The 27,962-nt window shown below is 36.8% G+C and overlaps 1 protein-coding gene across 1 annotated transcript in view; it reads right to left on the bottom strand.

Moving 5' to 3' along the window:
• Positions 1 to 25,227, bottom strand: part of rfx3 (regulatory factor X, 3 (influences HLA class II expression)) — a 46,376-nt gene extending 21,149 nt beyond the window's left edge. Inside the window, exons 1-4 of the mRNA XM_066712246.1 lie at positions 25,046 to 25,227; positions 8,910 to 9,031; positions 8,303 to 8,391; positions 3,620 to 3,866 (exon numbers count right to left, since the gene is read on the bottom strand). Of these exons, the coding sequence (XP_066568343.1) occupies positions 3,620 to 3,866; positions 8,303 to 8,391; positions 8,910 to 9,026 (453 nt within the window). The 5' untranslated portion in view covers positions 9,027 to 9,031; positions 25,046 to 25,227. The remainder of the gene's footprint in view (positions 1 to 3,619; positions 3,867 to 8,302; positions 8,392 to 8,909; positions 9,032 to 25,045) is intronic.
• Between the last annotated feature and the right edge of the window lie 2,735 nt (positions 25,228 to 27,962).

Genomic DNA, 27,962 nt, shown 5'->3' with positions numbered 1-27,962 from the left:
AATTACATTTGATAACAGTCCCGATATTGTTATTGATTTTCAAGAAAACCCATATTAACAAAAAACAAAAACCTAAAAAAAGTGATTTAAGCAAATTGGTTTAAATTACAAATGTCAGTCTTATCGATGTGACACTATGGATCACATATATATCCCATGCTTCCTTCTGTTTCATATTCTGGTATGACATTTAATACGTAGATGTCCACTATAGTTATATTGAGTATGTAATATCAATTTCCATAACAAAGGATCTGAGAAAGATATTGGACTAGTTCCAATATTCTCAGTTGCTTTAAATATAGTGCAAGTTAAATCATTTCAGATGGATCCTTCATTTTTAGTAGTAGTTTCAGAACATTTTTGAAGCTATTGATACCAATGTGTTTTCCTACAGAAAATACATTTAAGTGTCTCTGAGATGAAGTTCCAAAAGTCATACCAAAATAGCACAGCCTCTTTCTGTCCAGCAGAGGGCAGTTAGGTTTCACTGCACTGTCAATGCACCCAATGAAACCACATTAATACCTTATTATAGATCTCTCACAAAAGCCTACAGACACTAAGGGGACCCAGCCAGTCTTTGTGAACACAACTGACAGCAAAACAACAAGTATAGCTTGAATGTAAAACACATAATAAAACACAACATTTTTCATTCTCCTGTTCAACTATCCACAGTAGGTTGAGTATAAGGATACAAATGTTTGTCTTCTGTTAAAGATATACAAATAGAACAATAGAACAAATTACACATTATACTCAGTAAAAGTATATAACATGAGCGAAGAGAAAAGCCGTGTGGGAGGAATGAAGCCTGAACAATTTCTGAGCAAGTCATCAAACAATGGTCATCTTCATCACATATTGGACAGATCAATACTGATATCATTAACTGCTAGTTCTTGTTAAAAACCTCATTACTTGTATTGCACACAATGATACAGAATGCAAGATTCACCATTTCACTCTACGAATAACATTCCATAGTCATAATATTTTATCTTCGTGACTTAATATAAGTGAATTCAATTTACGAGGCTTTGTTTTCAGAATTGATAAAATATTCATGACAAAAGAACAGCATCACAAATTGGCATGTGCCCCGGCTCTGGCCTGACCTGCACAAGGGTGTTAATGCAAGATCTACTCAACACTGCCTCTGTTGTAACAGTTTACCCAATGAACAAAATCATGTTCACAATCTATTGATGTAATTCCAATTGTTGGGTGAACAGTAATTCCTCTCTGTGAATAGTTCTTCAAAGGCATCACTGGTCCCTCAGAGACACCCAGTTGGATTTGCATCATTATGTTACAGTATGTTCTTAAAGCCAATTTGCTGGGATAATTCCAGAAACTGCCTACATGAAATCCTACGATTGATTAGCTGCAAGCAACCAAACAAGCTAAGTGACCTGGATGACCTTTTCTCATTTCTAATCTTTGTGATGTTCCTATGTTCCGATTATAAATAATTAAACCAAGCAAAGACAAAAAACAATTCTAAAAAATTGTAAAAAAAATTGCCCAATGAGCAGAACACAATTACTTTAAATGCATTTAATTGGTGTATAAAAGGCATCTATCCTTGTTGAATATCACAATGTACAAATACTCAATCTTCATATGTCTTCATGACTATAGCACTAATGTTCATGGCATAGCAATCGCAGTGATTCAAATTCAAAGCTGTTCCATCATGACCTGCCTTAAGAATTACATGCAATTAATTATCATACCAACAGATGTGGTTTATAAATAGAAAAACATAATACAGCAATGTAAATCGCACTTTCATCTTTCATTTTCAGATGACAAGATCCCACTTTTATGTAGGTTTGAGAACCAATATATCATAGTTCAGTTGTGTCTACTAGTGATTCATTATTATAATTATATTCTTATTATTACTGGAATTAAATAGATAAAAATCCAAAATCTGGGGAGGGTAAATATTCAGTTTTAACATCATTGTTCAGTTATCGTGTATAGTTACAATGAATGTAACACAGTCCAAGGATAAGCAATTACAAAATGCATTATGAATGCAGGATATTGGTGCCATCTAGTGATTATAAGAGAACTTTTACTTCTGTAATAATGTTATGTTCACACTAATGACTCAATAAACTAGAACTAGTAGGCTTAGAAGACAAGTTTTCTTGATCCAATTAAAGCTTTGTGTTACTGATGAACACCACTAAATCTGAATTATAGGTACAAACCTCATGCCCAAAAAATAATGTTTTTTCCTTTAATCTTTGATGATCTCTCAATAGACCCTTTTTATGGGTAAAACTACTCATTACAGTTGCTATCCATGCCCCCAGGAACACCAATTATCTTATTGCTGTACATTACAATTATTTTGGAAATGTGAAATACATAACCCTGCCAAGATGTGTGTGGAAATCTCTATGCAGTTATTTTTGTATTTTTCCCTTTTTAACATAAATGTAAGCACCTTTGAAAATGGTGGGATGCTCACTGACGGATACAAATTAAGTTGAACAGTTTGTGACATTGTAAACCAACTGGAGTTATCGTTACACATTCATCACACTAATTTCGGTCAAATCTGTAAATCTTTGTCTAAATTGCATTTTTAAAGCATAATAAAACACATTTAAACTGCAGATTGTATTAGACCAGGAATAAATCAAATCAAATTCAAACCAGCACAAATGTTTTACATTGATCTTTTCATTTTTACCTGCTGCTTGATTGAGATTAGACTATTATTTTTGTGGTAGAACATGCTCCATAGATTGTAAATAAAAAATAATGATCTTTAAAAGGCAAAAAAACAAAAAACAACATACGGCAGTAAATAAAAGGTAGTAAATAGTGTAAATTAGAAAGATGTTCGACTCAGATGAAGAAAAGCTGCAGTGTTATTCAAATTGGATAACTGCAGTTCTTAATTAAAATGTCAAAAGCATAAAACCAAATGTAACGTAGTGCATCAGTTCTGAAAAGCTAATGGCATTGAAGCAAAACAAAGCCTGTAAAGTAAATAATGTTCTTCATTGGAAATCCATTTTGAAAGAGTTCTTTTAATTTCAACATGTGATAGCTAATGGGGCTGGGGAGTAAAAGCAGACATGTACTGCATTATTTAGAATTGGGTTTTTCGTTCATAATCGTTCCGTGGACTGTTAAAAAGTAAAACACCACATAATAACAAACAACTACACTTACTACAGCAAGTACAATCTGATTTTTTTTTTTTTTTTCCCACCTGGCCCAAGACAGCAACAGATGCATACATTGTAGGGCCTATTTTAATATGTGACTAACCGTTCTGATCATGCCTAACCTGTAAGTGTATGTGGTAGTTAGATGTATAGAGGAACAGTGTAACATCAAATGTGCAAGTATTATTTGTGTAAGAAAAAAGGACCTACGATATGTTTTGATTTCCCTCTGCTCTTGGTAGGTTAAATTATGATTAGAATTAGAGTGTTCTTCCTGTTTCTACAATTTACAAATCATTGCAATTGTTATTATTTATTATGACTGAATCAAATTATTCAGAGTAACCAACTGGACTATTCTCCTGCATCTTACTGTGGTTGTACAATTCTGTGTTCATAGGTGGAGAGAGGGGACTTACGGTTGCAGGAGACGCCCGGGTGGTTTGGGTGGTGGGGTGGGGGGAGTTCTCCATGGAGTTACCGATGAGGTAGGCCCCGGAGCTGCTGATGATCTGTCCCCCTGCCACGCCCATGGGAATGCCCCCGGCCCCCATGCTGTGAGAGGACACCACCGTCGTCACCTGAGATGAACTCCCCTGGGTATCGAAGTAGCTCCCTCCAGTGTTCTGGCTGTACATCTGCGCCTCCGAGTACGAGTACGTCCGACTGCGGACCGAAACACAAAATGATAACTCACCTCCTAATGGAGCTGTATTCAGTCATGTAAACCATTGAGAGCGGAGTGACATGTTTCTCTAAAAAGCAGTTATGAATTTGCCCTTCAAGCAGGTTTTCGGCTGTCAAATATCACTTAAAATGGGGAGGAATCCATTAAAAGGTGGCAAATTGTCAGATGAGATTCCCTGTCTTTATATTCATTGCCAAACCATTTTAAAGTACTGTGCCTTGATAGAGTGATAATTGTCTTCTGACAATTCAGAAACACAGAATATCTACACACATTTTAAGAAGGCAAAAAGGCTGATAAGGATAGTGGTTTATTTGATGTATGTGGTGAACAAAGTACTAACCATAAGGGATTTTAAAATCATTTCAGTTTTTGCTCACACAAAATTGTGTTGCTTGCTTCTGTGGATATTATATATATATATATATATATATATATATACACACACACACACACACTCACCTAAAGGATTATTAGGAACACCATACTAATACTGTGTTTGACCCCTTTCGCCTTCAGAACTGCCTTAATTCTACGTGGCATTTATTCAACAAGGTGCTGAAAGCATTCTTTAGAAATGTTGGCCCATATTGATAGGATAGCATCTTGCAGTTGATGGAGATTTGTGGGATGCACATCCAGGGCACGAAGCTCCCGTTCCACCACATCCCAAAGATGCTCTATTGGGTTGAGATCTGGTGACTGTGGGGGCCAGTTTAGTACAGTGAACTCATTGTCATGTTCAAGAAACCAATTTGAAATGATTCGACCTTTGTGACATGGTGCATTATCCTGCTGGAAGTAGCCATCAGAGGATGGGTACATGGTGGTCATAAAGGGATGGACATGGTCAGAAACAATGCTCAGGTAGGCCGTGGCATTTAAACGATGCACTTGGCACTAAGGGGCCTAAAGTGTGCCAAGAAAACATCCCCCACACCATTACACCACCACCACCAGCCTGCACAGTGGTTACAAGGCATGATGGATCCATGTTCTCATTCTGTTTAAACCAAATTCTGACTCTACCATCTGAAATCGAGACTCATCAGACCAGGCAACATTTTTCCAGTCTTCAACTGTCCAATTTTGGTGAGCTTGTGCAAATTGTAGCCTCTTTTTCCTATTTGTAGTGGAGATGAGTGGTACCCGGTGGGGTCTTCTGCTGTTGTAGCCCATCCGCCTCAAGGTTGTACGTGTTGTGGCTTCACAAATGCTTTGCTGCATACCTTGGTTGTAACGAGTGGTTATTTCAGTCAAAGTTGCTCTTCTATCAGCTTGAATCAGTCGGCCCATTCTCCTCTGACCTCTAGCATCAACAAGGCATTTTCGCCCACAGGACTGCCGCATACTGGACGTTTTTCCCTTTTCACACCATTCTTTGTAAACCCTAGAAATGGTTGTGCGTGAAAATCCCAGTAACTGAGCAGATTGTGAAATACTCAGACCGGCCCGTCTGGCACCAACAACCATGCCACGCTCAAAATTGCTTAAATCACCTTTCTTTCCCATTCAGACATTCAGTTTGGAGTTCAGGAGATTGTCTTGACCAGGACCACACCCATAAATGCATTGAAGCAACTGCCATGTGATTGGTTGATTAGATAATTGCATTAATGAGAAATTGAACAGGTGTTCCTAATAATCCTTTAGGTGAGTGCATATATGTGTGTGTGTGTATATATATACAGACGGGTGACAAATTAAAGGAAAAACCAACATAAAGTGTTTCAGTAAGGTGTTGGGGCACCACGAGCCACCAGAACAGGTTCAATGCTCTTGGCAAAGATTCCATGAGTCTCTGAACTCTACTGGAGGGATGAACACTATTCTTCCAAAAGATATTCTCTCATTTGGTGTTTTGATGATGCTGGTGGAGAGTGCTGTCTAACACGTTGGTCCAAAATCTCAATCTCAAGGTGTTCAATTGGGTTGAGATCTGGTGACTGTAAAGGCCATAGCATATGATTCACACCATTCAGTGAGCCCTCGTGCCCTGTGGATGGGGCATTGTCATCCTGGAAGAGACCACTCCCATCAGGATAGAAATGTTTCACCATAGGATAAAGGTGATCACTCAGAATAACTTTGTAATGATTTGCAGTGACCCTTCCCTCTAAGAGGACAAGTGGACCCAAACCATGCCAGGAAAATGCCCCCCACAGCATTACAGAGCCTCCGGACCCCCTCACTGTAGGGGTCAAGCAGTTTTCTCGGTGTTCGCCACACATGCACTCACCCATTTATCGAGAACACTAGCCAGTTGAGCAGTCAATTTTTATAAATAGGATGTTAATTGCTTAATTGTATCATGCAGTACACCTCTTTGGAGGCATCTGCATTCGTTATGTTCCTCATTTATTCAGGTTTTTGCTTTAATTTGTCACCCATCTGTATGTCATAACCCCTTGGTAGTGATTAGAACCAAGTTTTTAACAGAATCGCCAACATTTTGAGTGATACCTGACAGTACCCAACAAAAGCCTCCTCTGTCACGAGAACACCAAATGCTACTAGTTTAATGACATACCGTAAACAAGTCTGTACTTGATGCCAAAGTTGCAAATACACAATAATTACTCTTAAAGTTAACATTAACAAATTATTTCTGCCGCTAACAAAATCATTTTATGTTGATTTTCAAATGTTCAGATTCAGGGATTGGCCTTAATATGTCTTTCTTTTATGTTTGCTTTGCATTTGGAGATCCCATTAAAATTAAAGTGTGTCTGCACTATATTTATAATGCACTAAAATGGTTTGGCAACTACAGAGAATTCACATTGAATTATTCTTAGTACCTTTAGAATGTTTTCAAGATTCTAAATTGTAAGCAGAAATCTAATTACAATATTTGCCAAGTGATCCATTAAGCTTTGTTCCTTTTAGTTAAGCTTTGGCAATGGTTTCTCTTTCAGGCCTTTTCCATTCTATTTATACATTAGCAAGTACCAATGGGCTTCAATAGTATTTGAAAGCCACACTGCATGAGACATTTTTCCTCTAATTTCATAGATATCTTCTTCTTCATAAAAACAAAGCTTCAAATGAGCATTGCACACAAGCAGTTTGGGACATTCTCTGACTGTGATATACCATATATAGAAATACACTTGCAGATCTAGACAATACTTGAGGGAATGGTTCATAAATTGTTGTGACATGCAGAGCACCCGGACAAGGTTTAATGTGAGAGCACAACATTTCTTAATTCTGCTACCTTGCTCAACACCTGGTCATAGTGCCTCCATTTGCTTTCACAGTTAATTACAAGAAAACATCAGCAGGAGATTAACAGGAGAAGAAGGATGAGAAAAAACATCTTTGAGACGCATATCCTGCCACATTCTGTCCTTGGGGCCACAATCTGAGATGACATTGTAATTTCACAAGTGCTAGCACTTCTACTCACTCCAGGGTCATTCCCTGATGGCCACTCACACTTCTGGCATGAGCTTTAATACTACTTTATTTACTAGCTCGTTTTGCTGACACATCGGTACTTCACAAACTATAATCACCAAAAGAGCAGATGACAAAGCTAAGATGTACATTAAGGTCAGTGTGCCAGCAAAAGTTCTTTAAGGAACAGCAGAGTATGTTGTGAAAACATTCTCTCAAAAAATACTTTTTCGATAGTTCCCAACAGCATCCATTTTTGTTAACCCTCGGCTGCCACGTTAATTTTAACCCTGTGTGTGCCATAGAATTTGACCCATGGGGATTACAGGTAAGCACTCCATGTTCCTTTACGCAATGCAAAAGCTAAGCATATTGTTTATTTCCTTTGTTCAGTGGTAAAGCTCTTCTTAAGAACGGAAGTAATAAATGATCCTCAACTTGGGAATTATCTGAGCTCTCAGATGAAATACATTAAAAAACCTAAAGTGTCTAACAGGGTTTACTGTGAAAGAAATATGTGATTATTATTATTATTATTATTATCTTTGACCAACAATTAAACGCATTCTCACTTTGAACTTAAATGGGGGGGGGGGGTGATGAGTCATAAATCGACATTCAGGATACCAGTAAAAGAGAAGACCTTGATACAAATTAATCACATAAGACATTAAATGAGACCTCAGTCCATGTGCTCATAGAGGACACTTTAAAGGGCAACTAATAGTAAGTTTAAAAATAAAATAAAAACAACAGGTGCAAAAACATCGGAGTAAAATGGTTTGTCTTGTATACAAAAATAAAATGAATAATGATTTCCATTCCAGAGAAGATGTTGCTTCCTGTTTCAAGAAGTAAACATTTCCAGTTGTGATCTAGCATGAGACAGCAACAGTATGAAAAGCAGAAATATAAGGAATGAAGAAAAAAAAAATATTGTTTTGGCAAATGAGCTGGAGTTAATGAACAAGTCTAGAAAATCTTTCTAAGGCAAAAAGGCAGTTGAACTTACATGGTCCCATTGGTGTAAACAGCATTGTTCTCCTCAACGTATTGTACCTGTGCTGGGTACACATGCTGAACCTGTTGCACTGCCTGCACCTGAAACAAACAGGGAAAAACACCTTCACTGGCCGGCTGCTGCACAGAATACATCAAAAAGCAGTTGTTATATGCGTTTAATGAACTTAGCATTTTCATATCTTATTGGCACAATACTGAGTACTAAGTTACATGTTTACATAAATAGTCAAGGAAAAGGGGAACACTTTCCAATAACTGACACACAGTCCTAATGAATGAATGTATGACTAATGCAGCAGTATCACCTGAATATCTCATGCACTTCCTGTTTTGATGTTGATCACATTCATAACAGCTAAGGTTAGGGCCTGGGCTCGGGCCCATACTAGGGGCAGGGTTAGAGATAGGAAATCAAAGTAGGGTTGAGGTAAGGGCTCTGAAGAAAAACATGATCTCTAACCCTAACCTTAGCTGTTCTACATGTGATGACATCAACACTCAGAGGATGTGCAGAAGATATCCAAGGTGTTACTCCTGTGAAAGGGGTTCAGTAGAAGAGCCACTTATGGCTCGTCTTTCAATCCTGAGTGCCCTACCTGCTGCTGCACAGGAACCTGCTGCACCACTTGCGTTGGCACTGCCGGCTGTGCTGCCACTGTGGTCTGAAGGGTGACTGTCGACGTTGTGTCTGAGCCAGCCTCCGATGTCTGCATGGTGTCTGTCAGGGGGGCAACAGGCAACACTGACACTCAGCATAATCTTGTACTTTAACCAGGCAAAACAGAAACGTTAGCATATCTCCTCCAATATGGTCAGCATTTGATTTGGCAACAACGTTAGATAGTGAATCACTGTATATATATTTTTTTCAAGCAGCGCTTTTATATGTATTTAGTAAACATTCTGTCCAACCGAGTACAAAAAAAAAAAAAAAAAAAAAGGTAATTTGTGACAATGTGTGTTGGAATACTGTTAACTGCCCAGAGTGGGAGTTCCACTGGCACAGCAAAATCCATGTCAAAATGTCAATAAAGATGTAAATAAGATGTGCTATACACATATATGTTTAATTATCGTGGAGGTGTACTTTCACTTCCTACATTCCATCTAATTACATCTTAATATTAAATACAGAAGGGGTTTGTCATCCCTTGATATGCATTTCCTTTATGATATTTATTTGTTATACTGTGTACATATCAGCACTCTTTGTTCAGTTAATTATAGTGAATTGCAGGCACTAAAAAAATTGCAAGTTGCAAGTTTCAAATCAACTGAGAAAATAAAGAAAATAATTCACAGTTACACTTAGCAGTGAAAAACAGGCAACAGTTATCTTATCACACGGTGAAAAGAAAATGGACAGTACATAGCTACAAACATTGAAGGGTATGATTAAACATATTACGAAACAGCATCAGCAAACATTAGAACTCCTTGGACATAAAAGTACAGTATTTAAATTAAAACAGGTCTATATTCATGTGAGGACCTTTATTCTCTTCAATGTTATTACATGGAATAATCATGATCAGAGACTTTGGCATTTCCATTGACATTTATTCAGGTTAATCATGATTTTTACTTACTTCAGCATAGTTATGAAAAGGTGAGATTATGTGGAGTAGAAGAAGTGGACAGTGCATTTTACACAGGAGCAAAATGCTTTGTAAACTGCCAGTACGTGTCTTCAGCACTTTCACTGATAGCAAAACTCTGTGTCGTCGGGCTTGTCTAATGTAGCTGTCAGGTGTGCCAGGAGCAACATATGCTTGTTTGACAAAGAACCTTTTTAATCTGGCTAATTAAACAGTCAGACACACCCACCCATAAACATTCACTTTGCCTGACAGTGCTCCCAAGTGTAAGCTATGTCAAGTGATTCCACTGCAAACATGCGTGTGACAGAAGGTCACTTAGTCAACAGAGCTTCAAACTGGAGAGGGAAAGCACGGTCAAGAACATCTGCAAATAAATATATATTTTTTTTTTCCAGTTGAAAATAAAACAAATCCAGGAATCTACAGTACAACATTTATCTTCTACAAACACCACAATATAGGTCTCCCTGAAACTGCAAGATACCTTTGTATTTATTTATTTATTTGGCTCACACCTAGGCAAGTCACATTTAAAATGGTCTTACTGCACAAACATACCTGAAATATTCCTGACTCTCCCTCTTAAAATTTTGCTCGTACAGAACTGAAAATAACATTCTCCTGATTATTCCCTAAGGTAAAAAGATATCATACATAATTGGGAAATAAGCAGCTTATATTAAGTCTTCCCTTTTGGCCTAATTTATAAAAGTAGTTAGCTGTTACATTTCAAAATGTGATTGTACAGATTTTCCAGATTTGCAACATCCATTCACAATTCATGACCTATGGAAAACAGCTGAACTTTTGTTACAGCTCCAGCAGTGATAAACTACATCTACTAACTTCAGAGAAATTCAATTTGTGTAGGTGTTTTGGCTGCTAAAACTAAATTACTGTACAACTCTAATACTGCAGGATTATTTCAGGATCCAAAGCATTTATGTAGACATATACAATCGTGCAACACTTAGCTGTGAAAACCATACATGTTTATAACATGGTATTTTTTTCATTGTATTACAGTGTTTTTGCATTTAGGTCCTGCTGACCTTTCATAGCTCTTTGGCATGTTCTGATGCAGCTAGATGTTTCCTGTCTTTTCACTATCTCAGTCGTCAATATCACGTGTAAGAGAGCAGAACAGAGCAAGGATGCCCATGAATTATCCATGACATTTGTGAGATTGTAAAACTATTTCAAAATGCACACTGCACACCATTAGCTGTGCAAGAGTGATCAAGTCAACAGATTTTCTTCACACTTTCACAGATTTCCAGATGGTTCTGAGCTAGAAAACTGGCTCACTCTCAAGCGCGGGTGGAGTGAGATGCAGAACACCAGGATGGATTCAAATGAAGCTACAGAGGAACATGCGGTTCATCTTTAAATCAAAATTTGGTTCTACCCCTTGGTATTAAAATGTCAATATAACACCAGTGAAGACCAAACTGAACTCCAGGAAGGATGCACTTTACTCCGAGTTGCTGTCAGCTTGAGCTCTGTACATGAGCTTCCACTACAGTATCTCCCATAGAGGCCATAAAAATTGGTTAATCATTAAAAAGCTTAAAAAAAAAAAAAGGTGTCCTGCAATTCTTCGGAAATAAACAAACCTCAGATTTATAATGAAAGGCTATAACAGTCATTTTAATATCTATCTGAAACCTGTTCTCAATTAAGGGAATAATCACACATCAATGTGGTGCAACACAAAAAATAAAAAAGAAGGAGTTAAACTTATTAAAAGATCTTGGAAGAGAATGTGGTGCACTTAAGATGGAATCACCTACTTAATTAACACTTCTCCCTTATAGTCTATTATGAACCAAATATTGAACCAAATACCTGAAACCTGGACAAGTTTAGTTTAATATCTATTTGATGCATTAAATGTTTAATATATTTATTAATGAAAGCCTGTAATAAATAAATAAATAAAAAATGAACACATAATAATCTCAAATTAAAAACAAGGCTGCCTTTTGTTTGCCATAGGCATCTTGCTTTATCATTATCAAGGACTTTATCTGCAATTGGCAGAAAGGTTGAAGATTTAATCCTGGTCTAAATTATAGACATACTTCTTGATTTTAATGAAAAAATAAACAAAACCTCATTGACAATTTAGCATTTATCAAATGCTAACCCATTTCATGCCATACTGCTTGACAATTAAGAATCTTAGTTTTATTAAAATAATAATAATAATCTAACAATTTGGAGACCTATTGCATCACCTTAGTGCAGATGTAAAACAAATAGCTGGAATTCCCACTGGGTTTGCATCCTGTTTACAATCTCAGGTAGAGGTTAATGTCACAGAGCAACTCAGCTATTCTCACCTGAAAAGCTTTACCCAACCAGGTGTGTTTTGGTCCATTTTGAACATAGTTAGGTCAACTACAGCTCAGCCCTCCATATTTATATTTTTAAAAGCCTTAAAAGACTCAATCTCACCCTGACAAAACAATAGTTCTATAGTGCTGTCAGTTTTACAGTATAGTTTTTGTAAACAAATCAGGGAGCTCCATCCAGATAATTACCTTGCCCCATTAGCACATCATTACAGAGAGCGAAGAGAAAAAAAAAAAAAAAGAGCAACACAACAGCAACAGAAGTTTAAATTAACAAACTTGAAAATGCCACTCACTGCATAGACCTATTCTTTCTTCCTTTTTGTAAATTATCTTGCATTAATAACACCTGTGGCTAAATAAACATTTACTTAGTTCTATTTTCATACTCTTTTTGCAAACTATTCAACTTAAAACTGTACCAATGGAACACAAACACACTAACAACAAGGCACTTAATTATTACAAACTTGCACAAAACAACCACAAAGAAGAGTAATTTGGTCCACTCTTTTAAATGTGTATGGAGAATATTAATGTTGCAGGCTTAAGACCAAAAACGAAACCTTATCCATACCATGGATTCCTGCATTTTGAACAAAACCCACCTGCTACCCAAAGCCCTAATAAAGCAATGGAAGCCTCAATAGACTGCGTTTTAATTAGGAAGAGAGACCTGTTGTAAACAGCCACCTGCCCTTATCTCTGGAGATCCGCACTGCTCCCACGTGGCCCACTTAGCTGTGTGTTCCACTGAACATCTGTGGAGCCAAGACCATGCCTCCACAAAGACGGTATTTGGAAGCTTTGATACACTTCCATCTGTTTGTTTCCTTCTGAGCGACATCTGTCTAGGTGAGGGGCTAGTCCTCACACAATACGTCACAATGGTCAACAAGGAATCAACAATTACTCTCTCAGGTGCTCGCATAGGTGTGAAACACAATCGCAACATGTGAAGATACAAAGTAATCCGAATTCAGTCGTACTGTAATTACTCCCAATAAAACATTTACTTTGGTTAATTGAAAAACGGACTCAAAAATTGTATACACAAATTGCGCATATTATTTGGGGTTATTTTGTAATGATTGTTGTGATTAAGGCAGACAATACAGAAAGAAGATTAAGGGATAGAGAAAAAAAACTCAAATCAGGGACACACATAATGAAACATTAGAGAACAGTTAAATCAATAGACCAGAACTTGCCATTATTAATATATTCTGCTCTGGCAGAACTGAGAGAACTGTACTGTATACTTCCACTGTTGACATAAAAAACTTTATATTATTATTATTATTACATTCCTTAGCAGACAGAGTTAATTCGAGGCATTTATTTAAACTTTAATAGCAAGGTTTCAGTTTTACATTATTAATCAAATCCAACCCTATCCAATTTTAAATATAATGGTCTTGTGCAGTGATCATGATAAGAACCAGAAAAAATACTTATTAAGTGTAAGAGATTTGAATTTAAACTATATTCCCGTCCTTGATTACTTGCAAAGTTATATTTCAGTGCTAAACAAGGTAGACTACATGACAGCATCATCAGAAGGACAACAACAACAACAATAATAATAAAGCAAATGTAGTAACACTAAAACTAAAATGGTGCACTTCTCTGTACATTTCATACAACACTTTTAATTCCTCTGCCTTGCAATAATAATAATAATAATTATAATTTTTTGATCCAACACTTTTAATTTTAATTATGTTTTCTCTTTCCTCTGATAATCATTTGCTAATATAGGATGTCTTTATGGTTTTTTTTATGGGTTCTGCTTCAGACACACTGTTAGAATATAATATCCTGAAATGACTCAATGTGTGTATTAGCATATGGTCAAGAAAATGAATTTGTACAAAATCCCTAAACAAATGTCAAGTGTGCTCTGATTTGCTTTAATTTACAGATGTTTTTCAAATCCCATCCTAAAGAGTAATGGAGATTTAAAAACTAAGCAATAAAGTCAAAAATAAAATGTGCCTTAACTATAGATAGAAACGGCTCCCACTGGGGCAATTGCCAGCCTGGAGTTAATTAAAGACATTTATATTTATAAAATATGTGAGAGTGTGATAATTTACTAGTGCCATTTTCTATATGGTGCTTCAGTCAGATTATTGGTAAAATAACCAAGAAGTAGCAATCCCAAGGTAAAAGTTACTGTAGCATAAAATACAAAAAATGAATGCTCTTAATATAAAGGCAGTAGAAACAACACCTGCCTGTTTAAACAGAAGCACGGGGACATGATGTGTAGTACGAGATACCAAAGAAAGGACACAAAAGGAATAACGCTATCTCGAAGTCCACAGGCTGTTAGAAATAAACAAAAGAACTGTGCATAGTCAAACTGTTTGTATTTTATCATATGTGGTAATTATGTTTTCCTGAGATGCTGACTTTGTGCTCTTCTCCTTTTTAATGTATTCCCTCATGTTGAATGTAAATCATTACAAAAGAAGAATAAAAGTCACACACCACTTCTTGGGTAAGTCTCTTCAATAACTGCTTATTAAAATTGAGGGCACAACACCAATACATGTTTGGAGCTCTCTCTTTCTTATTTGAAATACCAAACAGTAAATCATTGAATTATATTCCCGGAACAGTGTGTGCCTCACTGCGATGTCTGCCATCCCTAAGACCCAACAATACTCCCATCCCTTCTTCATTTGTTTCATACAGTTAATGACTCCTCCTGAGGTACAGCCACAGGAACATTTTTTGTCTTAAACCAACTGTCATCACAAATGACAAACAATTAAAAAAATGCTACATTAAGAACATATTTACTTCTTGAAACTCCTTGAAGATGATGGGCTAAACTCATTAAAAAACTAAACAAATTAAAAAGTCTGATCAGCATTGAAAAGAACTCACTGATATCTCCTAATTTAGGCTTAATAGAGAGGACAGATATCCAAGTCCAAAACCCTTAAAACCCAAAACAGGTGGTCCCTGCTTTCAATCTCAAAGAAAACACCTCTTTTCCAATTATTTAATTCCCTTTACTCTTTTACTGGTAAAATACTCCTTTTAAAAAATATATGTAATGCTTTAGTATGAAGTGAGATGAGACTTGAACCCCTTCCACATGCTACCATTAATACCACAGCGAAACCGAATTATCGACAGCATCAAAGGCCACACTTAAGTGTAGAGTTATGAGGAGTGACAGAACCTGAGTCAGAACTCAAAGGTCATCTGCCAGTCCTACAGGAGCCGGCTGGGCGGTGCGAGCCTGTATGAAACCTGACTGGAATGGTTCATGCATATCAAATCAGGGAAGAGGTCCTGCATATGCTTTTACCAGAACCATTTAAAGGACCTGGGAACATTCCGTTTTTGAAAACAGGGCATCTGAAATTGTCTGATAATTGCTTAAAACAGGAAATTACTTTTGAAAACCTGAGGGGAGAACTCCGAAAAGCAAGGACTGGTTAGTGAGGATATATATATATTATATATATCCTTAAGCTCCTGAAGGGAATAGGATATGGGCAACAGGTGGTGAGGTTTATTTTCTCCAAGGTACAGCTCTCAGATCGGGTAAGGTGATCAGATAGAAAGACTCGTCCATAAGGCTGCTTAGATATCTGGTTCCTAATATTTCAGATTTAAATTTACACAATAATCGAGGAACTGGTTAGATTTCTTAGGCACAGCATTGTTGCGTGCATTCATTAAGGCAAGAGTACAAATCCAGACTACTATGGTGGAAAATAGAAGCCTGCTCCCTCTATGCTCCTGTTTTGCCAGCAAACCACCTAGATCTTGTCTTTTTGTCTCTGTCCTGTTGTTTCTAGACAAGCAAAGAAATACAATAAAGACCTAAGGCCTCCACCCACATTCTACTCTTTAGCCTTCCCAATTGAAATCACATGACTATGGATAACACCATGAAGAATTGTGCCGTGAACACATTTCTCAAGTCTTAACTAGGACCTGGGTGTTTGCAATGCCAGGTGAAGCACTCTCTCAGAGTTCAGCCAGCTCACATTGTGAGTGGTTGACCTCCAGAGAAATTAATTAAGTGCTTCTGGAAACATGCTCTGAGAATTCAGTGAACAACAAACAATATTGTGCTTAACTATGTTAAAGAACAACAAAGAAGTATTGTTTTCTAAAGTGATTTTGATCGGGTAAGAAACTGAAATGTAAATGGCAGAAATTATAGCATCAGACAGTACACATTCAAATTCAGATCAGGATTACATTCAGGATCATTAGTTGACAAATGTTGATTGTAATAATATCATACATTGTTGAACCTTTGTATCAGATACCTATAGTAGTGTGCTGTTAACACAAACCAGTAGAAAACACACAAAAAAGCGAGATTACACATGATCTATAATATAACCGTTACCGACACAGCCAAATAAAAAACGTATGGGCCCACTTAAGCAACTGACTTATCACTTTGTACTTTTGTTCAAACTTAATAAATGAAACACTCCCTTTTCAGTTACTGAGTCACACTCTGATGTAATTATAAAGGGAGAATCTTATTTCCTGTTCAAAACTCTGAATAGTGATCGGAGCTCATTCTATTGAAAAGAAGCTCTGACACATGCATGAACACTGAGAGAAAGGTTAGTGAAGTGAGATTCTTCTCCTTCTAAGTATAAACCGGCCTTGAAGTCCAATGCTGACTTTTATTTCAGGCCCTCATGGACGAACGTCCAAATTGTCCAAAATGCTGGCATTGTTATTAAGTATTCATACACTATATTACCACAATAAGACACCTTGACAAAATGGTTCAAACAGAAAACAATACATAATCTTCTCAGTGTCCTGAACTGAGTTCCACAGAACAGAACTGATGAGAAATAGCAGTTATTTAGGTCCCCTAATGAAAGGATTTAAACAGTCCTTTAGGTCAGGGTTGGCATATATCGTTCTCAATACATTATGAACAGCTTCTGCTCTTTGGGTAAAAGAAGACTCAACTCTATTATGAAAGGATGAAAAAAATGTAACACCTTAAAACAGCATTCATGTTAATTCTTAGACAATCTGCACCTCATAACATCTTGCCCATAGATTTCTTTTAACTTTAGGAACCAGATGAATAAGAAACATAACCTGATCCCTGTGAAATAATGCCTCTTGCCAACAGATATAAATCTGTCTAATTCACTCTTCCTGCTTCCTACTGTAGGGCTTTACTCTCTGTAGTCATTAATTAGTGCTAAGCATGAATTATTATTTGAACAGGAGGCTTACAAAAGCATCACGATTAATGATCTTGTTGAAAATGGGGCCCTGGTATGGGTTTACCGTATGACTTAGAAATGTTCACTTAAGTATTCCTGAAGCTGGCTTTGAGCATTAATCACTTCTGCTGTAGTAGCTGCCTTTGTGGCTCCTTTTTCCCACCCCTGAGTAACAATATTACAGTTTTATTTAACTATGACTCTAATATTGATTTATCTGAAATTTGTTACATTTTTTATGATGTTGTTTGATATTGGGCATTTCAAAGGTCAAATGTGCACTACAACATTGAAATATCACGATCTTACCAAATGATATGGTTTACAAATTTTGTATTACCTGAGTTTAAAGATAATCCTATTGGATATTTTTTAAACATACAGATTTTCACAGATTAAACGCTTGCGTTAAGCAGAATAATACTCATTTGTGAATGATAATTGTGACAGTTCTTACAACTTCCCTGTAACTGACCTACACAGGTGTAACAGAAGCATTTGGGTAAGGTTTTTTATTTGATTTCTGCAAAACTCAGTGAATGTGAACCAATGTAGACAAACACACATGGCCGTTTAAAAGTGTGTAGGGAGATTCACCCACTCTGAAAATGATCCAGATTACAAGAGATGTTCAAATGCAACTCAAATCCTAAATAATAATAAACCATTTAGTCTTCAGTATCTTAGGATAGAATCTGACATCACACATGGACACTCAAAAGTCAAAGCACACTACTTCTGTAGACTCAGCCTGCATATTGATCACCTCTATTTACAACCTTCTGTACAAATGCACAGAGCTGAAACAACTGCCCTCTTCAAGTACAAAAATACTGACATTTTAGTCACGCTGCCATGCTTCAATAAAACAGCTGTGATAATGTTTAACCTGGAAGAGGACTACTACGAGCACTCCTCTACCTATCCAGCTGTTTTATCTTGCCAGCAACAGAGAACACACATAAGTATCTTCTGCAGTTTACCCTGCATGTGACACAATAACAATTCATCGTTTATTTTATAAATATTAGATCTGATCTGTGCATGTTTGCAATGTAAAGCTTTGAAATAAATGCCCTGTGAAAGTGGAGCATTAAACTGGACTAGTGGAGGCTGGAGAAACACAAGAGTATATTATCTGGCCCCATTACTAAGTTAAAACAAAACATAAACACAACCAACATAGTAAATACACTGTGAGAATTGTTTAGATCCCATGAAACCCCATAGAAACTGTGCATTTAATTTGAGTAAGTCTCTCATAAGTATTATCACTGTCAACATACACCATCATAAAATGTACTGTGATTTACATTCATTTAGCTATCAGGATATTTAATATTATCATTTATTTCTAAGTAGGCACCTTCATCCAGGGCAGTTTACACAAGACACATTTCAAAGCAATACAAAGTGCAGTAATACAATCAGTACACAATACAATAAGCATACATTCTAGTACAATGAGCTACCAAACACAGACAAATACTGGAGTTACTTAACAAGACAAACACATATTTGCAGTAATTAAAGACCACCCCCAGTACCTATCTGCGAATAATGGAAACCACTATCAAGTCCACACAAAACAAATGCTTTAGAAAAGCACAACAATAATGATAATTAAATATAGCCTATCTTATAAAAAGCAGTTAAGGTAATTAAAAATTGGTCCGTATAAAAGCACAAATTAAACAATACATTATTACAATCAAAATTTAGATTAGTAGATTAGTACCACTTTAAATGATTATATAATTTATATTTGATCAGTATTCTGTATTACAAATATGAATCTACTGGGTATGTATTTGTTTATGACTTGCAGGCAACTGTGGTTTATTATTACTGAAGGCCAAAAACTTAATTGTCTTCATAAAACATATTGATAACACTGAACATTAACAGAAGCAGGCTTAGCTTTGATTCAGTCAGTGACTGGATATTGAAATAGGTCAGGTTTTTGTATATAATGTTGTTACCATATCCAACAGTGCCCTTTAGCCAACTCACCATTAAACCTGCCTCCCTATTACAAACAGTGCTTTTGCCATCGACATCATCCTTAATGCTTTAAAAAGATACATTAACTAGCTGAACAAAAATAGAACTAGTTACAGTTAGTAAAGACCCTGTAAATAATGCAACAGGTACATTTAGGTTATAACATCACACCTGTCATTCTGCTTCCCTTCTTAAGGTACTAAAAATATCAGATTTCCTAGGTGAACAGCAACAGCATAGCATTTCAAACGTATAGCAACTCACGTCCTAGTCTCACATCTAATAACCATATTAATATAATAATAAGCACTGTTTAACTAATAATATTTCAGCTGCATCCCACACATCTCACCAGGCACTGGGAAGAGGTTCTCATTTCATAAATGTAACTAACCAACCTTGTGTAAAGTGTATTCTTCTATCACACAGCATTACACATCTATAAAGCCACATTCATATGAAACAGGCAAACATGGGGCAGACCTAACACAAACCCCACTGCACTTGCAAGGAGTAGCAGCCATTAATTATGCTTGGTTCTAGATCTCAGGTTTCTTTTTGATCATTAAGCATAAGTTCACATATTACATCATTAAAAGCCCCATGTATCAGCAGGGTTATGAGAACATTGTAGTTAATACACATAAAGTTGCATACAATCAGTTAATGCTTGCCCTGGGTATTTCATTCGAAGTCCAAGTAACAATTATATATTTTTTTGCAACAATACCATGCTCCATCCACATGTAGGCCCTAATTATAATCAAGAGTGTCCCTTGTCCAAAGTATTGTGTATTGAGATACACAAGATACAAGAGATACACCTGTGAACATTCAGAAACGGTTTTAACAGTCTTGAGTTTGTGTTTGAAAAAAGAGTTTCAATAGTCATACCACTTACGAACCAATGTTTGGTAGATCAAAGAAAAAAACAAAACATTTAGGTCTATAACAAATGTACAGAGTTCTAGCCATTCCAGACATAACTATGCTATTTTATTAGTTACAAAATATGTAGTTATGAAAATAACTTTTTTTGTGTATTTTTTTGAAGTCCTATACCATTTGCTGGAGCCCCGCATATAATATGCTGTGTATTCTGCATCCAGCTAAATTACATTATAGGTACTATACTTCTATACATCATGCTAGGCAAAAAATGTATAAATAATAACAAAAGAAAATCACACCTTAAGCTTGGTTTGCTTCCAAATTCAGAATGTCTTAATTAATATTTATTGATACTGCTCAAAATTAAACTGTGATTAATCTAATCAAAACTGATAAGACAGAAGAGTAATTTATAAACATATGTATTTCTCAAAGTAAAGGAAATATTGAACGAAACTGTCTGTCTGCAAAATAAGATGTTAAGAAATGTGATAAAAGACTTGTCATTGAAGATCCTTTTGTCATTTTAAACTGCTTTTTAACACAATCAATGGTTATAAAGAAAATTTGTTATGTTCAGTTATTTTAGTTACTTAATATATTCATCATTCTAATTTTTAGGTTCCTTCAAGAAGCTGGGAAGTATAGAAATTATGGACAGGCCTCAGGGTGCACACACAAGCCACACAGGAGTCCGGAACACACCGTAGTCCAGAACACACCGCCACACAGGAGTCCGGAACAAACAGGAGTCCAGAAAACAAAGCCACACAGGAGTCCGGAATACACCAGAGTCCAGAACACACAGCCATACAGGAGTCCGGAACACACAGCCACACCGGAGTCCGGAACACACAGCCACACAGGAGTCCGGAACACACAGCCACACCGGAGTCCGGAACACACAGCCACACAGGAGTCCGGAACACACAGCCACACCGGAGTCCGGAACACACAGCCACACCGGAGTCCGGAACACACAGCCACACAGGAGTCCAGAGGACTCACACTGGCTGCCCATGAAACTTGTGCACAATCAGTCTCTGATGTCTTTGCAGAAGCTACTTGAATACTGTATCTTGAGCATAGCAAATAATCCAATCAAAAACAAAAGGGAATCAGACACACACTTACAGGGGTTTTTCAAGGCTTTTCCCTCAAGATGAAAATGTGTTCCTGATTTTCAGATGGTAATTGTAAAAGCTGAATCTTGTCAATCTGGCAAGACACACAATGCATTTGTGGAAACAAGTAATTAAAGAATAGATAGATAGATAGATAGATAGATAGATAGATAGATAGATAGATAGATAGATAGATAGATTGGAATTTATTCTGAACTTTATTTGTATTATGAGTTAACTTATTCAAACAGTAGGAACACAATTTACACTTTCTGATGGTTAATCAACATAACCAAGCAACTTGCTGTTTCTGTCCATTTTAAGTTGTTTTCAAAGTAATGAGTAACTGGCTGAACATCTTTGGTGGAACATTCACAACACTTATGTTTAAGACATTTTTTGATAATGTTCCTTGTAATTATTAAACAAATACCCATCCATTAGTAAACTTTATATGAAACAAGTAGTACTGTTATTTTCTGTCTAATACAATATATCAGTGCAAATAATTATTTTCATTATCGTCCAATTAAATTACTGGATATGCTATATTAATCAATTTAACCCATACCAACCCAAAAAATTACTCCAAGGAATATTTTTACATGTACATACTATATTGGGATTTGTTTCAACTGGTTTAACAAACATAAAAGAGCGTTGTAGATAACTCAATCACTCAAAATAATAATACAAAAATGTAATTTCAATTAATTAAAATACAAATACAAATACAAACTAAATTCTGGATTCAATGCATACACAAAAAAGGTGGGTTGTTTAAACCTTCTGTTCAGTCACAAGTGTATACATAAGGAATACTTATTAGCAGAAAACTGGGTTACTTATACATAATGAGATACATTTAATTAATTGCTATATAAAATTAAAAGGATGACTATTACAACTAAAAGATTAGCAAATATATCTTGCTCGGCAGTTCTGTCTTTGGGTGGGGCAACACATACTGGAGTGCTGCTGAAACCTGTGTCTCAGCTTACAAAATTATCAAGTACTCTCTAGGGTCAGATGCGCTCTGACTGTCAATTGCTTTGCATTTTACATTAGATAATACGCCAGTGATTTAGGGACTAGCAATCTTTGCTTAGTATGGCCTGAAAAAAAGTGTGATAATTAGAACAACTTACATTCCACTCATACTTAAAACAAATATCTTTCCCCAATGAGAAGCACTGTAGCTCCATTCTCTGGACTGAGGTAACTAAATAAGCATGAGACCTGTATTCAAATCAAGTGCTTCCCGCAAGCTGCACCTGTTGATACACTAACACAGAAACCGAGGCCTTCCTTGATATGAAGACTAGCAGGAACACTTATGTCTACACATAAATGTCTTACTGGTGTATAGTTTCAAAGCACAGAGCAGTCCTTTTCTACCCATTTTCAGAATACTACAGAATACTATTCAATGCCCTACATATCCCACATATTGTTTTGAGCTTTTTGTTTGTCATACACATGAAACAAAAGCTATTGTAGATGGAAATGATTGACAATCTTCAAAACCAGCACATTTTTATATTACTAATTTTAAGGATTACTTTAATAGCCCACCAAAAATGCAACTGATTGTACCAGTAAGAGAAAATGAATAAACAGCCACAGATGGTCAAATAAATGAAACATTTTAGAAGTCTACTGTCGATCATCTTCTGAGAATGTTTGCTAGAATGGATCAGCATAAGTACTACAGTATTTCAGCCCATCCTGCTATTCCATCTGGTACAGAAACTGATTGGGCAGAATTTCATATCACAAGAAGACACTGACCCCTAGCATGCCTCCAGATATGATGGCCTGCGTCTGAATTAGTTGCATGTAAGCTTATTTTGCGACCAATTTCTGTAGAAAATCTGTGTTTTGTGTGCATGTGTGTGTGTGTCAAGCTTAAGAGTGAGAAACTCTTCAAGTGTTTACATTTTGATATATATAGAAGTAAAACAAGATTTCCTTTCCTAACGTTTACAGCTATATCCAATAATTGCTTTAAAGGTATTCTGAACTGCAAACAATGAGTGTGCGAAATAATATGGCTACGCAGAGCGTACTGAAGCCAACTGGTCATGAGAATACAAAAAAACATCACTAATATAAAATAGTTACAATTGACTACAAGATCAAGTATTCATTCTTTACACTGTTTGAACGAAATTGTGCATGGCAGTGCTTTCAAGTTTTTAAGATGCGTACTTTCATTGCATGGCTGACATCTGAATAAGAAAGTCCGAAATGTGACCTAGCCTATCGCACATTCCCTGCCAAAAAGAGCAGGACTATAGATATAAGCTGGACCATTATATTTAACATGAACTATGCATCATTTCGTTAATTAAATGATTAATATACATCTCACACTGGTAACGTGTTCACACATACAAGATAAATCACAAACCTTTGGCGCTGTCACCCCCGAAAGGGAGATGTTGCACCAAACTTTGTGCCCCAAAACAGATTTCTCAACGTATGCCATATACACAAATGCAATATAATATTGTGAAATGGTTTGACATCATGCTTATTTCTGTACTCCCCTCTCAATATGATATAATTCAGTAGCCTGCATCGTTGTGTCACAGTATTATTGAGCAGCGCGCACAGCAAGAAAACCCTTCTCTCAGTCAGCCGAATTAAGCGTCACTGTATTCATAGCCAGACAAGCAACGGCGGAGTGAGATACAATGCGTTGAAAGGAAAGCAAACAAACAGTATATTATTAATATTATTATTATTGTTGTTGTTATCATTAGCAATAGTATTATTATTGAAATGGTTAAAGACAACCTGCTCCGGTGCATTCAATTTATGAACAGGCACTTGCTGTCACCACATAAACATCTTTTCATGTTTCCATTTCAGCAGAAATACAAGTATTAAAGATATGTACCGATAGATAGGAACAGTTTTTAGAAAAGGGGGAAAAAAGGGAAAGGACAGAAAAAGCAATAGCACACTCGGAGTGACATCCCCGTAACACTGCCAGAGCCATTTCGCTGCAAAGTATGGCTTAAAATGTATCAATTCTCGACACCTTATCCTGCAAAAAAAAAAAAAAAAAGGATACTTCTTGCTGCCTTTGGATCATATTTAATGTATACTGAATTGCATCCCATTGATGGAAGGAAAAAAAAAACAAAAAACATATGCAATCCAAACCTTAGCATGCTAGCTTTAGTCCTAATGGCTAAAACAAAAGAAAGGCTAAAGCAAACACAATATCAAAAAAAGAGAGAAAATAAACAAAGGAAAGGCAATATCAGAGCGACAGCCAGAGCAGCGAGAAAGCAACGTGACCACACAAAAGCCATTACAAAATAAATTGCCCCAGACACCTGCTGGAAAGGTGCATTTGCGAGAGAGAGAAAAAAACAAAAAAAACAATGCAGGGAGCTAGGAAATAAATATGATATGAGCCACACAGAAGAGCGGCGAGACACCGAGGCAGAGCCCGCAGAGTGTCGGAGAAGAGCAGACAGAGGTAGAGCCGGAATATTCACCTTGGCCGAGGACTATTGTGGCGGTTGTTGTGGGAGATGATGATGAGGATGGTGGAGGAGGTGGTGGTGGAGATGGAGAGAGGAGTTGTTGTTGTTGGTGGGTAACAGTCGCCAGGACTACGGTGACTATGGCGCTGATTCACTGGGCAACAGTTGCTATAAAACTCACCGGGAGAGGGGCGCAACCTAGCGCGCGGCCGGAAGGGGCGGCGCCGGCGTCGTGCGCGCATGCGTCACCGCGGCGCCGCTCGCCTGCGTCCGGCGCACATCGGCGCAGCTCGGCGGGCGTGTGCGGCAGTGCGGCGCGGTGGGGCGGCGCAGAGCTGCGGACGTCTGCGCAGCGCGGAGAGCTAGCGCATCTGTGGACGACAGGTGGAGCGCAGGTAGACTGAATCTGCCTACGTTACGAATGCAGTCTCTGCCGGCTGCATGTGATGATGTACGCTGGAGACGTGAGAGCTTTAGGAGAAAACACAACTTAAGTGTAGAACTGGTTTTAAATAGACTGCATATATTGTTCACCTGGGTTAGGTGGTGCTTTGGTGGCTGGAGTTTTGGCACGATTCACGCACTTATATGAATTATAAGATCAATGCATTTAGACGAATGCATAATGGCATATATCTTTTTTGCATTTCTGATATATAACAATAATAATAACAATTATTAATATTATTATTATTGCATGAGAACTGAATCAGAAGTACTGAATAAAATCTAGCATACGAACTACGTCCAATATATTTGCAGAGGTGGCCTATGTGAGTTATTATGGATCTCCATGTAAATACAAATACTTCAGTTATTAAAGTTGTCTGTTTATTACAAGAGTTATTTTTTATTATTATGTTGGGTTTCCAAAGGAAAATATAATGTTTCGCAGTGAATAAAGAGGCTATAAATCCACCGATCCTCCACAGCAGAGGGCAATGTTGTTAGATAGGGCAGATCAGATGATGTGTGCGAGCTCGCTGGCCCTGGGCTGAGGAGGGACTTCCTTTCCCCAACTGAACGTCAAGATTGGTAGAGAAGACAGAGAAAGGAGAGAACCTGCTCCCTTGTTTCATCCGTGTAGGATACAATAAAGACCGTTGTTGGGTTGCATGCATCCGTTTTGCAAAGCCATCATCCCAAGCCATGGACAAATCAGATCCACACAGCATGAAATACAGCTGTGATGCGAATAGTGGATGTGCATATTTCAAGTGCATTTTATTATTAATGTGCGTTTAGATCATTTTACTCTTTCCCCCCTATTATTGCTATACCAAGTGTTGGATTTCCACCAAAATGTAACTAAAAGGTAGCTTCTCCGAGGACGAAAAAGCATTGCAATTAAAGTAGAAATATGCATGCATAATTTTGTATCCAGTAGGCTATTTTAATCAAATATTATTGTTGTCAATTAAGTATATCTTCCATGCAAAGCTATACTTTATGTTTATATATACGAAGTAATAGTTATATTGTAATACTTTTTGTGTATAAAAAATGTGCATCTTATGTAAATGTGTAACATAGTGAATGCATATCATTAACCACTTCCCCCTTGCTACAGTTAATAAAACCCTATTTACAATCTGTCTGTGGAAAAAATCTGCTTTCTGAATGCATTTCCCCAGAAGGTTCAGAAATCGCTTAATAAAAATGCCTTTTTGGTTGTTTATTTATTTTTGTTCGAGATCCCAGACTATCAGGTTACCTTTGTGATGTAACTGCTCACCAGAAACGTTATTGTAATTTGCGTACACCAGGGATCCTTACGTAATTAACTACGTTTTATGCTCTAAATGCACTTTTAAAATGAAAAAAATAATCAACGATTCGTCAAGGAGTTACAGAACCAGACACATTAGAAATCTTAGGCTTAGTTTCTGTAGTAGTTTGCTTCACTAAACCCCCAATAAGTTATATGTTTTATAAATATACCTTAACCTTATATTCCAACACAGTGTCTGTATTAAAATGTACTTTATTCACAATCAGTAATGTATAAAAACACTACATGAGTTATGAGTTATTTCAGTGGTAAATACTTGAGTGGGTAGGTCACTGTTAACAAAGGTAGCAAATTAAAATGTTTTAGGAAGGGGGGTGGGTGCAGGAGATGTGGTATATAGCTGTATGACTTACGTACATTGTATTTTGGGAGGTACTGGAGTGGAAATGAATAAGATTAAATTTTGAGAAATGAACAGATGAAGAAAACAATGACTTGCGAAGAAAACAACTTTATCTGTAGCTTTACAGTGAAAATGTTTTACACAGAAATGCATTTTCATATTTGGTTTGTATAAGTGTAAAGGCTAATTAATTTGTTTCATCTGAAGTGATATGATAAGTCATTGTTATTTGATTAACCTGGGAATTGCTATGCAGAGCAATTCAACTTGAAGCACCTATTCTCCAGTAGAAAAAAACAAAGCGTGCCAGCTCAGGTATGTTTAGATGTGTGTACACTTAAGATGATCTCTTGAACTGCAATTGTTAGAAATTAGTTCCAAATTCTAGTCTCACAAATATTGTTAGATTCCTTTCTGTACAAATCATATTTTCTTGTACAGTTCAATAGATATCATTTTCTTTTTGTTTGGGATGTCAGGTGATTCAAAATGTCCTCAGTAGTCAGAGCAGATGAGCAGTAATGTTTGTGCCATTTGATACCTGGGTGCTGTGTTTAATACCAGTGGAGGCCTCTTGGTTATGTGTAATGGGCGTCCGGTAAGTAGAGCGTCACAGCAATCCAGGTTGAAAGAAATAGAAGCCATAGAGGAGACGCTCAGTGTCTGCAAGGGAGAGATAGATGCATACATTTGCAAGCAAGGCTTCACAATATATTAAATGTGGGTATTAAAGACATTTTCCTCACTGTTGGGAAAGTGGTAGGCCTAGGCCCGTAACCCTAGGAAACTCTTTT

The sequence above is a fragment of the Amia ocellicauda genome, chromosome 8, assembly GCF_036373705.1.
Source record: "Amia ocellicauda isolate fAmiCal2 chromosome 8, fAmiCal2.hap1, whole genome shotgun sequence".
Lineage (NCBI taxonomy): Eukaryota > Metazoa > Chordata > Actinopteri > Amiiformes > Amiidae > Amia > Amia ocellicauda.
The sequence above is the reverse complement of the archived record's forward strand: the minus strand, read 5'-3'. Positions and strand labels throughout refer to the sequence as shown.